The 14,200-nt window shown below is 37.3% G+C and overlaps 2 protein-coding genes across 2 annotated transcripts; both read left to right on the top strand.

The window, feature by feature from the left end:
• Window positions 1-1,188: 1,188 nt before the first annotated feature.
• Window positions 1,189-4,306, top strand: LOC117334144 (QRFP-like peptide receptor). The gene has a single exon (XM_033893613.1). It carries the CDS (start codon window positions 2,629-2,631, stop codon window positions 3,934-3,936), a length of 1,308 nt encoding a protein of 435 aa, XP_033749504.1. The 5' UTR covers window positions 1,189-2,628; the 3' UTR covers window positions 3,937-4,306.
• A 2,368-nt stretch (window positions 4,307-6,674) lies between these two features.
• On the top strand, window positions 6,675-7,145 carry LOC117343976. Its single transcript, XM_033906595.1, has one exon. The coding sequence runs from the start codon at window positions 6,675-6,677 to the stop codon at window positions 7,143-7,145; it is 471 nt and encodes a 156-aa protein (XP_033762486.1).
• Window positions 7,146-14,200: the final 7,055 nt, after the last annotated feature.

Here is a 14,200-nt window from a genome sequence, read left to right as displayed (position 1 = left end):
TAAGATTTCTCCTTAGTTTATGTAGTGGTAATCACTTATCAAAGTTATCTAAAAGTATTTATTAATCAATATGTCTTATTTCTTCAGTGTTAGACCGTCCAAAGAAATTTCGTTATCATATTACTGTATACTCTTCATTCTTATCGGTTCAACACAAATAAAAGACATGAAATACGCACGGTGTTTGCAATGCATGTAAAGACTTGTATATTTATTTGGTACTGTATAACATTCCTCAGATAGCAATTTTTCATTCAGGATGTAATTTGTCATAAAAAGAAACAGTAAAAAATATAATAAAAACATGGATATCTGTACATACAGCAATGCACGTGTTTGTTTTGTATGTTCGATAAGTCAAGTGCTGATGATTTTTGCTCCCGATAAAATGTTATAACCAGAACACAGATTGTGTTCCTACCCAAGTATACATCATTCATCACCAGGGCTTATCGAAATGCGTACACATCTAAAGTGTTACACAAACAGTAACGGAGTGCTTTCTTGCATGCAATAGATTACATTTCTACCAGTGAAATATGGGGAAATATTCATCCTATAAAAATGATATTTTTCACTAGTGAAAATATCACTTTTTCGGATTTGATCAATCAGAACACTGCTTACAAACGAAAATGAGAAAATTAAGATTTGCATATAGCTCTCCGTCATGTACTATGACGTCATAATGCATAACGTCGTTATTTGGCTTACATTTGTGAGCCGTCAACAGGGAACCGCAATGAATTGTGGGAGAGATTGAGCTGCCTCGGTATACTTTGCTATAAAATGTAATTAACAGAATATCTAACAGAATCATCATTAATAATCGTAATCCTCATCACTTTTGACAATGATTTCATTTAGATATTCTTTTTCGCTTCTCACAAAAATGTAGAAAATGGCATCCAGGAATTAGAAGTATGTCTAATAATTAAAATCAGCAATTAAAACAAATTATATCAGCGTCCTGGCAATGGTCGCTTGTAAGACCGAAACCAACATACAAAATAGAGGCGGATCACGATATAAGTTCTTCGGGATTTATCTGATAAAATTATAATCTCTATTTTTTAGAGCGGTAATAGTTTAAACTTTTCAAGTTTTGGTATTCTATAAAAATGAACAACAACCTATTCTTGTCTTCAATCGATCATAATTACTCTGACGGAGATTTAGAAAATTTAAACAATTTAATATCCATCAAAAGACATTGCTCTATAATGTTCTCGTCTGGATTATGTTTTAACATGAAGATAATACTGTAACTATAGAAGAGTGACGAGTCCGTGAAGCAAACTCCCAACACAAATCCTGAGGATAGCTTTGTCTGGTAACGCAAGTACTAAACAAGTCAGTTATTTATTGTTTTATACATTTAATTCACCTATTCTATTAATGCACCGTTAATTTTCAACCCAGTGATGCCTAGAATTTAACTCTAATGCTATCACTCCCGGAGTTAAGTTCTGTCGAATACTAAGTGTGTGTGGTTAAGGGACATCCGAATATCAAATACAGTGACAATTTTACAAGACTATAAATTCACTACTCTGATGCGATTGAACAGAAGTAACTTAATTATTATTATTAATGTATGTATCATGGCAAACCATCGGTCTTGCTGTTGACATGTAATTTGTGAAGCTGTTTGTAAATTTTGGCAAAACATGTGTCAGATGCATGATTCAAGAGAACACAATTAGCTCGTGTGGTCAACATACATTGCACAAAATAAACATGTTATTGTATTCACACGTGTTATAGCACTAGAGTAGTGATATAGCCTTGTGAAAATATCACCGAATTGGCTATATAGTTGACCATTACCTATATATAAGCACAAGACCATAGCAGTATGTTCCTCTTCAATATATTCAATATAAATGACGTCACATATGGGAGAAATATTGAAATTTCAAAACGTTTGAAGAAAATGATCTCATATTTCGCGTAATTTCAATAAACAGACTAAATAAAATTAGATATATTTGTTTTACGAAACAGTATGGTTAGACACGTGACGAACCTTATCACCAAAGCTCGTTAAATTGTTTGTTATTGTATGGCTTACGTTTCTTTAGCCATCAAGTTGTTATTCGGATGTACTTAGACATGATACAAATATCCAGTGGCACAATGCCTTCTTATGACATTTGCAATGCATGTAACTATAAGTAGCTCAAAAGGATTAACTCTACAAATAGAGTCCATTATTGCCTGTTGCGTCTTGACACATATGGTGTTTGCTTGCCTCTTCAGACCCCTGGTCAGTATTGACAATCCACCTCAAGTCGAAGCCGCCATCCGGTCAGGACGGAAGTGACGTTAGCTTCGTGGTGCTATCCACTTGATGTACAGCGTCAGATTGGTCACTTTTCGTTAAACAACAGGGTGAGTAGTCCTTTACCATTCAATACCAAACGGTACAGGTGTGGTATAATTCGTCTGACTAAAAGAATAAACAACTCGCGTATAAATAAAGATTAAGTCGGTCAAGAAACAAACAATAACGTCTTTCCATCCAAATGCGGACTATGCTTTGGTAGCTTATGTTGTTCCTTCAACCCGTGTGTAGACACTTGCACGAACAGTCGCTCGTGATATTTCACTGCACGAGAGAACAAGATGCTAGGCTCACCTACCCCAAGCAGTAGCGGGAGTGTGACTTCACATACGGGATTCAATGCTACATCCGGTTATAACTCAACCACATTTTCTCTCGGATTAAATTTATCTTCTGTTCAAAACGGCAGCAACTCGAACTTTTTCAATGATGTAGAAAGTCTCTGTTGTAATCCGACTACAAGTACTCTTTTCCCTAGTTTTTGCGAGAAAATGATGCTGGCATTCTTCTCAGATTGGGATATGTACCTGGCGAGCTTTGAGTTGGAGAAACGCTCGAAGATCGTCCTCACAGCGTTGTATGGCGTCATCGTGTTTACGTCGTTAGTGGGTAACTCGCTTGTGCTGCTCACCTTCGCCTTCAACCGTCATATGCGGTCCACCACGAATGTGTTCATCGTGTCTCTGGCGGTGAGCGACCTCCTCTACACACTCACAGCTGCACCATTTGACATAATCGTGACATTCACCACGTTCTGGCAATCTGGATCCTTTTCCTGTAAGATGGTACCCTTCATGAACAATTTGTCGGTCTCCTGCAGCTCATTGACTCTTTGTTGTATTGCATTTGATAGATTCTATGCCATTGTCTATCCTTTCAAAGGGAAAATCTTCCAAAGTCCAACGAAGGCTTTCGCACTTTTGCTGTTCGTTTGGGTTTTGTCCGTCGCTACCAGTTTGCCCAATGCACAACAGTATGAGCTGGTGCCGTATCGGTCGGGCTGTCATATCAAGTATCTGTGCATGCAGCCGTTGGTGAATGGAGTGGCAGGAGAAATCCTCCAGACGTGGTTGTCATTCACATTGCTGTTTCTACTTCCTCTGATCGTCATGTCGGTACTATACGGTATCATTATCTATCGCCTGTGGATTAAACGTCCTATCGGTTCATCAGTCCAGCCGACCGAGAGCAATCAGTTGAGGATAAAGAAGAAAGCCATCAAAATGCTGCTTGTGGTTGTCTTCCTGTATGTTTTGTGTTGGTTGCCTCTTCAATGCTTCAGTATTATCATTCAAAAGTCGAACGTACGTCCAACACAGTCCATACGACAACTACGTAAATTCTTACAGTGGTTGGCGGTGAGTAGTTGCTGCTACAATCCTGTAATATATACATTAATGAATGAAAAATTCCGCAGGAACTTTATCAACGTGCTCATGTGTAGAAGAACGAAAATATACCCCATAGTGACCAACTCCAAGGTCGAGTATCAAAACCGACAGCATAATAAACGGAGGGTCTTGCCTCGCCATCCAAACGAAGTTTCGGATGAACCACGAAGTAGGACAACTCTGGAAACACGACTGTAACAGTACCAGAAACACGATCACATGGATATATGTTGATGAAAGCGCTAAATTGAAACTTGGGGTTAACAATGAATCTATTCGATGGAAGGCGAGAGTGTTGTGACCATGGAATAAGATTGGAGCATAAGTCGTTCGTGAGAGCTTAAGCAGTGGGTAAATATGGATGTCCCGGTATCTAGTCTTAAGGCAGGAAATAAGCAGACAGAATTAAGGGCATGTTGATATGAACAAAGGACTCAATATGATAATATCATGTAGTGAGGCAGCTAAGTATATCCGAATTATGATAAAGCAAATGATGTAGAAATGTGTAAACTTTAACACGTTGGTGAAAGTAAACAAAATATATTCATATGGTAGACCAAATGGTGTAGAAATGTGTAAACGTTAACACGTTGGTGAAAGTAAACAAAATATGAATATGGTAGACCAAATGGTGTAGAAATGTGTAAACGTTAACACGTTGGTGAAAGTAAACAAAATATGAATATGGTAGACCAAATGATGTAGAAGTGTGTAAACGTTAACACGTTGGTGAAAGTAAACAAAATATGAATATGGAAGACCAAATGATGTAGAAGTGTGTAAACGTTAACACGTTGGTGAAAGTAAACAAAATATTAATATGGTAGGCCAAATGGTGTAGAAGTGTGTAAACGTTAACACGTTGGTGAAAGTAAACAAAATATGAATATGGTAGACCAAATGGTGTAGAAATGTGTAAACGTTAACACGTTGGTGAAAGTAAACAAAATATTAATATGGTAGACCAAATGATGTAGAAGTGTGTAAACGTTAACACGTTGGTGAAAGTAAACAAAATATGAATATGGTAGACCAAATGATGTAGAAGTGTGTAAACGTTAACACGTTGGTGAAAGTAAACAAAATATTAATATGGTAGACCAAATGGTGTAGAAGTGTGTAAACGTTAACACGTTGGTGAAAGTAAACAAAATATGAATATGGTAGACCAAATGGTGTAGAAATGTGTAAACGTTAACACGTTGGTGAAAGTAAACAAAATATGAATATGGTAGACCAAATGGTGTAGAAATGTGTAAACGTTAACACGTTGGTGAAAGTAAACAAAATATGAATATGGTAGACCAAATGATGTAGAAGTGTGTAAACGTTAACACGTTGGTGAAAGTAAACAAAATATGAATATGGAAGACCAAATGATGTAGAAGTGTGTAAACGTTAACACGTTGGTGAAAGTAAACAAAATATTAATATGGTAGGCCAAATGGTGTAGAAGTGTGTAAACGTTAACACGTTGGTGAAAGTAAACAAAATATGAATATGGTAGACCAAATGGTGTAGAAATGTGTAAACGTTAACACGTTGGTGAAAGTAAACAAAATATTAATATGGTAGACCAAATGATGTAGAAGTGTGTAAACGTTAACACGTTGGTGAAAGTAAACAAAATATGAATATGGTAGACCAAATGATGTAGAAGTGTGTAAACGTTAACACGTTGGTGAAAGTAAACAAAATATTAATATGGTAGACCAAATGGTGTAGAAGTGTGTAAACGTTAACACGTTGGTGAAAGTAAACAAAATATTAATATGGTAGACCAAATGGTGTAGAAATGTGTAAACGTTAACACGTTGGTGAAAGTAAACAAAATATTAATATGGTAGACCAAATGATGTAGAAATGTGTAAACGTTAACACGTTGGTAAAAGTAAACAAAATATGAATATGGTAGACCAAATGATGTAGAAGTGTGTAAACGTTAACACGTTGGTGAAAGTAAACAAAATATTAATATGGTAGACCAAATGGTGTAGAAATATGTAAACGTTAACACGTTGGTGAAAGTAAACAAGATATTAATATGGTAGACCAAATTATGTAGACTTGTGTAAAAGTTAGCAGGCTGGTGAAAGTAAACATGATAAACCAGTATTTATTTTCAGTGAAACCCTCTTGACGAACATTCCGTAAACAACGTTGTTCCGTTGTCATTTTGACTTTAAGTTCGCAAACATTAAACGTAGGTTGTTCAGGCATAAATTGGGGATTTGGGGATGACTAGAGTATCTTATGATATGTGTTGAACTGAACTGTGGTATACATTAAAGACAGTGTTGTGTTTGCCGGAAGTACAGTACATGCAAACACCTGTGTTATTGTCCCACCTGCATTATTGTCCCATATTGTCCCAATTCATTCATGGTCATTAAACATTGAAAATATTAAGTCATTCCATGTGGTAGAAAAGACTGCTCGGAAAAACAATGGAGTAACAATTCACTAAGACAGGCAAATATTGTGAACCAAACTAAATAAATAATTATTTTATGTAATACTGAATGTTACCTCGATGTTTTGAAATGAATGGTTTATCAAATTGGTTATTTTATGATTTGTCTTTTCAATTAAGGATTAGTTTGTTTTTGTTTGCTTTTTAATTATTATGTTATGAAGTCTTAACACATACAAACTAAATAAACCGCGAACCGGTAAATGATGAGAGTATACTCTTGGAACTGGTTTATGACGAGAGCACACACCGATAACCGGTTTATGATGAGAGCACACCCCGAGAACCGGTTTATGACGAGAGGACACAGTGAGAACCGGTTTATGACGAGAACCGGTTTATGACGAGAGCACACTCTGAGAACCGGCTTATGACGAGAGCACACTCTAAGAATCGGTTTATGACGAGAGCACACCCCGAGAACCGGTTTATGACGAGAGCACACTCTTAGAACCGGTTTATGACGAGAGCACACTCTAAGAACCGGTTTATGACGAGAGCACACCCCGAGAACCGGTTTATGACGAGAGCACACTCTGAGAACCGGCTTATGACGAGAGCACACTCTAAGAACCGGTTTATGACGAGAGCACACCCCGAGAACCGGTATATGATGAGAGCACACCCCGAGAACCGGTTTATGACGAGAGCACACTCTGAGGACCGGTTTATGACGAGAGCACACCCCGAGAACCGGTTTATGATGAGAGCACACACCGAGAACCGGTTTATGATGAGAACACACCCCGAGAACCGGTTTATGATGAGAACACACCCCGAGAACCGGTTTATGACGAGAACACACCCCGAGAACCGGTTTATGATGAGAACACACCCCGAGAACCGGTTTATGACGAGAGGACACTCTGAGAACCGGTTTATGACGAGAGCACACCCCGAGAACCGGTTTATGACGAGAGCACACTCTTAGAACCGGTTTATGACGAGAGCACACTCTAAGAACCGGTTTATGACGAGAGCACACCCCGAGAACCGGTTTATGACGAGAGCACACTCTTAGAACTGGTTTATGACGAGAGCGCACTCTAAGAACCGGTTTATGATGAGAGCACACCCCGAGAACCAGTTTATGACGAGAGTACACTTTAAGAACCGGTTTATGACGAGAGCACACTCTAAGAACCGGTTTATGATGAGAGCACACCCCGAAAACCGGTTTATTTATGAGAGTATACTCTGAGAAATGGTTTATGATGAGAGCACACTTTGAGAGCCGGTTTATTTATGAGAGTATACTCTGAGAAATGGTTAATGACGAGAGCACACCCCGAGAACCGGTTTATGACGAGAGCACACCCCGAGAACCGGTTTATGACGAGAGCACACCCCGAGAATCGGTTTATGACGAGAACACACCCCGAGAACCGGTTTATGACGAGAGGACACTCTAAGAACCGGTTTATGACGAAAGCACACCCCGAAAACCGGTTTATTTATGAGTATACTCTGAGAAATTGTTTATGATGAGAGCACACTCTGAGAGCCGGTTTATTTATGAGAGTATACTCTGAGAAATGGTTTATGGTGAGAGCACACTCTGAGAGCCGGTTAATGACGAGAGAACACTCTGAGAACCGATTTATGATGAGAGCACACTCTGAGAACCGGCTTATGACGAGAGCACACTCTAAGAATCGGTTTATGACGAGAGCACACCCCGAGAACCGGTTTATGACGAGAGCACACTCTTAGAACCGGTTTATGACGAGAGCACACTCTAAGAACCGGTTTATGACGAGAGCACACCCCGAGAACCGGTTTATGACGAGAGCACACTCCGAGAACCGGCTTATGACGAGAGCACAACCCGAGAACCGGTTTATGATGAGAGCACACCCCGAGAACCGGTTTATGACGAGAGCACACTCTTAGAACCGGTTTATGACGAGAGCACACTCTAAGAACCGGTTTATGACGAGAGCACACTCTGAGAACCGGTTTATGACGAGAGCACACTCTGAGAACCGGTTTATGACGAGAGCACACTCTAAGAACCGGTTTATGACGAGAGCACACCCCGAAAACCGGTTTATTTATGAGAGTATACTCTGAGAAATGGTTTATGATGAGAGCACACTCTGAGAGCCGGTTAATGACGAGAGAACACTCTGAGAACCGATTTATGATGAGAGCACACTCTGAGAACCGGCTTATGACGAGAGCACACTCTAAGAATCGGTTTATGACGAGAGCACACCCCGAGAACCGGTTTATGACGAGAGCACACTCTTAGAACCGGTTTATGACGAGAGCACACTCTAAGAACCGGTTTATGACGAGAGCACACCCCGAGAACCGGTTTATGACGAGAGCACACTCCGAGAACCGGTTTATGACGAGAGTACACCCCGAGAACCGGTTTATGATGAGAGCACACCCCGAGAACCGGTTTATGACGAGAGCACACTCTTAGAACCGGTTTATGACGAGAGCACACTCTAAGAACCGGTTTATGACGAGAGCACACCCCGAGAACCGGTTTATGACGAGAGCACACTCTTAGAACCGGTTTATGACGAGAGCACACTCTAAGAACCGGTTTATGACGAGAGCACACCCCGAAAACCGGTTTATTTATGAGAGTATACTCTGAGAAATGGTTTATGATGAGAGCACACTCTGAGAGCCGGTTTATTGATGAGAGTATACTCTGAGAAATGGTTTATGGTGAGAGCACACTCTGAGAGCCGGTTAATGACGAGAGCACACCCCGAGAACCGGTTTATGACGAGAGCACACTCTAAGAACCGGTTTATGACGAAAGCACACCCCGAAAACCGGTTTATTTATGAGAGTATACTCTGAAAAATTGTTTATGACGAGAGCACACTCTGAGAGCCGGTTATTTATGAGAGTATACTCTGAGAAATGGTTTATGGTGAGAGCACGCTCTGAGAACCGGTTAATGACAATAGCACACTCTGAGAACTGGTAAATGACGAGAGCACACTCTGAGAACTGGTAAATGATGAGAGCACACTCTGTGAACCGGTTAATGACGAGAACACACTCTAAGAACCGGTTAATGATGAGAGCACACCCCGAAACCCGGTTTATTTATGAGAGTATACTCTGAGAAATGGTTTATGATGAGAGCACACTCTGAGAGCCGGTTTATTTATGAGAGTATACTCTGAGAAATGGTTTATGGTGAGAGCACACTCTGAGAAATGGTTTATGGTGAGAGCACACTCTGAGAGCCGGTTTATGACGATAGCACACTCTGAGAACTGGTAAATGATGAGAGCACACTCTGAGAACCGGTTAATGACGAAAGCACACTTTGAGAACTGGTAAATGATGAGAGCACACTCTCATAAATAATATTCGAGTTGATCCTTATAATTGAAATTTTTATACACAATCCCTGTGAAAATTTTCTTTCCTTGATTTTCTTGGAAATCATTACCCCACTGTATCAGCCAATCAGAAGCGACGTTTCAAACAGCGACATGTTCTTAAGTCATGGGCTGATATAATATTTTTTCTAAATCAATGCAAATGCTCGCTACAAGCAAGATTAAACTATATATCAATAACATGTATGTGTTTAAGATGAACAAAATCTCCGATAGCTCCGATTTTGTACATCTTACAAGCGGAACCATTAGCTTGTACAATAAGGAGGAATGAGAACATTAAAGGTATCGAACTTCCTAATCAAACCGAAACAAAAATAAACATGTTTGCTGATGATACTCAGCTCTTCGTTAGGGACGAACCATCTGTAGTGGAAATATTCCACGTATTAGATACCTTTCAACTAGCATCAGGCTCTAAAATCAATTTAGACAAAACTACAGGCATATATTTAGGTAGATGGAAAGATAAAAATCCAATTTATACAAACATTGCATGGTCAAGAACTTCTGTTAAAACACTTGGGGTACATCATGGTTACATTATCGATGACAAAGCAATTTGGGAGGAGAAAATTAAAAAAATCAAAGCATGTGTGCAGGTATGGAAAAGCAGAAACTTAACACTATACGGTAAGAGTCTGGTAATAAAATCCTTAATCATATCGCTTATAGATTACGAAATAGAAGCTCGCGGTATTCCAGAGAGATATGCTAAAGAAATAGATGCATTAATATGGGGCTTTGTATGGAATGAAAAGAGAGATTTAGTCAATCGTAAGGTCATATCTAAGCAATATAAAGATGGTGGAATGGAAATTATTAATATTACCGATTACGTTTATAGTAGACATATAAAAACATTATATAAAATAATAAAATGTGAAAATAGCACATGGAGTGCCATTGGTAAATATTGGATTGGGTACAAGGATACAACATACGGAATACAGAATTTTTTATGCAAACTCTCTGACGTTCGAGTTATGGACTTTCCAAGTTTTTACAGAACACTTATAGAAGTGTGGGCAAAATTTCAAAAATCTAGCATCTCTGATTTTAGTAGAAATTAAATTTTAGAACAGCCTATATTTGGAAATCATTTCATTCAGTACAAAAGGAAGGCTATATTTTTCAATTCCTTTCTAAAGAGCAACATTTTTGCAATCAAAGATTAATGGGACGAGCGTAGAAATAATTTTAAAGGCGATCTTGAAATTTTTAATATGTTAACAGATAAAAGAAACTGTATATCAGAATTGGCAAAATTCAAAATTGCTTTCCCCATAGAATGGTTAAATATATTGAAAAGAAATGATACTAGAGTGATAGAATGTGTATATCCTATAATAGACACTAATCTAGATATAATTGGAAAAGATGGGAAGCCAATAGCATGTAAAAACCTTAAACCAAAAATGATTACAAGTAAAATAAAAGCCGACGAAATTCCAAGATGTAAAGATAAAGGCGATCTTGAAATTTTTAATATGTTAACAGATAAAAGAAACTGTATATCAGAATTGGCAAAATTCAAAATTGCTTTCCCCATAGAATGGTTAAATATATTGAAAAGAAATGATACTAGAGTGATAGAATGTGTATATCCTATAATAGACACTAATCTAGATATAATTGGAAAAGATGGGAAGCCAATAGCATGTAAAAACCTTAAACCAAAAATGATTACAAGTAAAATAAAAGCCGACGAAATTCCAAGATGTAAAGATAAATGGGAATTTGAATTTGAAAAACAATTTAATTGGGAGTTATTATGGCAAAATATCACAAATACTATTATTACGATGCAAATGAAAGAGTTTCAATGGAAATGTGTCCACAATGTACTTTACACTGAATCAAAAATTAGCATGTTTAGTCCTTCAAATGGCAAATGCCATTTCTGTAAAACACATATCGAAGATATTGTACACCTTTTTTATGAATGTAACACTGTAAAAAATATTCTGAACATGTGTTCATCACAAATATTAAAACATATCCCAGAATTTAGAGAAGAAATGTTAATGGTAGAAATTGTAATTTTGGGATACGAAGAGAATAATAATCTGTCTATACTCCTTAATACTGCTTTAATTGCATACAAATGGACTATTTGGAAATGTCGAAACGATATAAAATACAATAGAAATATATTGACTGACGCTTCCATCTTTGAAAAGGTAAAAGCATTATTAGTAAGTAATTTAGAAATGTACATTAAATCGAAGAAAAAGAAAATAGTGACGATAAACTATGTTCAGAATGTTTTAAATGCTTTATTATAGAAACAACAATTGAACTATAGAATGAATGAATGAATGAATGAATGAATGAATGAATGAATGAATGAATGAATGAATGCAAGTAATACAAAAATAAATGTATAAATTATCATTAAAAAATTAAAGTAATTAAAAAAAAAAGATAAAGAAAAAAGTGCTATGATGATAACCCTGGAGGCTCTTGGTGCTACGCACCTATAATAAATAACATTATGGTAAATTACAAAATGCATGTGAACAATATATGTGAATGCAATTGAGTATGTAGCATGTGCTTTTGTGTATTTGTTTTTATGTGTATTGTACGTGTGGTTATTTTTGGAAGCGGGTTAATATGTAAAGTGCATATTGTGTGAATATGTTTTATATGCGTGCGCGTCCTCTGTGTGTGGCTGAGATTGTTGGTTCGGGTTAGTATGTAAAATGCATATTGTGTGAATATATTTTGTATGCGTGCACGTTCTCTGTGTGTGACTGAGATTGTTGATTGAGCAGTGAGCAGTGTTGATTGTGGACTGTATAGGTGAATGTGTTGTGCGTGTGCATGATACCGTGTGTGTGTGCGTAATCCTATGTGGGCGTATGTGAGTGCGTGTATAATTTGGCATAAGGTGCAGGATGATGCGCATAGTATATATTGGAGTATGGAGTGTGCAATAGTTAGAAATGAGAATGTAAGGGAAAAAATCCAGCAAAATTGAAATGATGAGCCCAACAGTCCGAGCACAAAAAAAAAGAAAGAAAAAAAAAAAAAAAAAAGGTGAACAAAATCTCAACAACGTTACGGGTTTATATAAGCAATGGATTTTTAAGTAAGTGATATCACGATAAAACTTTGCTATAGCTATAAATTACAAACATCAGCCCGACCACAGGGGCACGTCTAGTCTTATATATAAAGAATAGCCAGAAATACCTATATATAAAGACTTAATATATAGGTATTCCTGGCTATATTTTTAATATAAGACTAGACGTGCCCCTGTGTCCCGACAGGACGTCGTGTTAGAGAGACGACATTAGCCATATGGGTTAGGAACACAGCACCATTTTATAAAACACACATGATCGATATCTACAACTTTCTTTATTGCTATCTGATAGTGCAAAGCAAATGTAAATAAACACGATTTAAATCGCTACTTTTTCGTTATTACAACCATGTAAAAATTGATAACTCTTCAATGATTTGAATAAAAATAAAAGTAATCAAACAGCATTTTCGCAAATATGTATACTAAAATATGTTGAAAGAAAAGAATATGCCTCATTTCGTTTAACTATTCAAGGGAAGGAGAGGAAAGCAACTGTCACGCGAACATTTACCCACTGTTGAAGTTGGGTTTGTTTGTGTGTGTGGGTTTTTGTTTGTTTTTGGTTTTGGTAAACATAATATTGTCCGTAAATGGATCAAAATATCATTATACAAAACGGCATGTTCATTTTTTTTTCATCAATACATTTCGCAATGTCGATATTTCTACCATTCGCATATTGCAAAACAGATTCAACCCCGGGCGTCTGCATTTGGTAAGTATTTATAGTAAACAATATTAGCCTGACTCCTAATAGTAGGGTAGAGGCTAATATTTGTTTTCTTTAAATTAGCCTGACTCCTAATAGCAGGATAGAGGCTAATATTTGTTTTCTTTAAATTAGCCTGACTCCTAATAGTAGGATAGAGGCTAATATTCGTTTTCTTCAAACAGAACACCCCTTCTGTTGTTGGTTGAATTGTACGAGTTATCCACCTTCACATGTGAATTATATCACGATTTTTTTTTCTCATTACATGTTACCAGGATCCTGTAAATCAAATAACATACGTTTATATATATATATATATATATCCCTGGGGGTGTCTTATAAAGGAAATTCATACGAAAATTGTTGTCTACAGTTAGATAAAATCGAAATCTGTATTTTTTCTGACTCTTGTTTTAGACACATTGATTTGGCTGTCTCCCATTTATTAAAACACTTGTACGTCCTTGTGGAGAATCGATTGTCCTTATTTACCCCTACTCTTGGTGGTGTTATTTCCCTGATGAAGACCAGAAAGCGAGTTTGCCCAATGTCACCTCGTACACGTATCACGCGCTATCCTCCTTCAGTGAAGGCCAATTGCCTTTGCCAGTCCTTATAATATCGACCTTGTACACTGTTACCAAACCGCCAGTGGATACTTTTATATCAATCACGATTCTTGGTCTAATTGTACACAATATATCTCATCAACTCCTTTAAAAATAATCTTTCATAAACTATACTATCCATAAAGTATATCCGTACTGTGTTTTATAATGATTATACATTTTCTA

This window comes from Pecten maximus, chromosome 1, assembly GCF_902652985.1.
Source record: "Pecten maximus chromosome 1, xPecMax1.1, whole genome shotgun sequence".
Taxonomy (NCBI): Eukaryota; Metazoa; Mollusca; class Bivalvia; order Pectinida; family Pectinidae; genus Pecten; species Pecten maximus.
This window is presented reverse-complemented; position numbering and strand designations above follow the sequence as displayed.

What these genes read in the sequence shown, in the direction of transcription:
- LOC117334144 (XM_033893613.1), top strand. Translation starts at nt 2,629, where the DNA reads ATGCTAGGCTCACCTACCCCAAGCAGTAGCGGGAGTGTGACTTCACAT.
- LOC117343976 (XM_033906595.1), top strand. Translation starts at nt 6,675, where the DNA reads ATGACGAGAGCACACTCTAAGAACCGGTTTATGACGAGAGCACACCCC.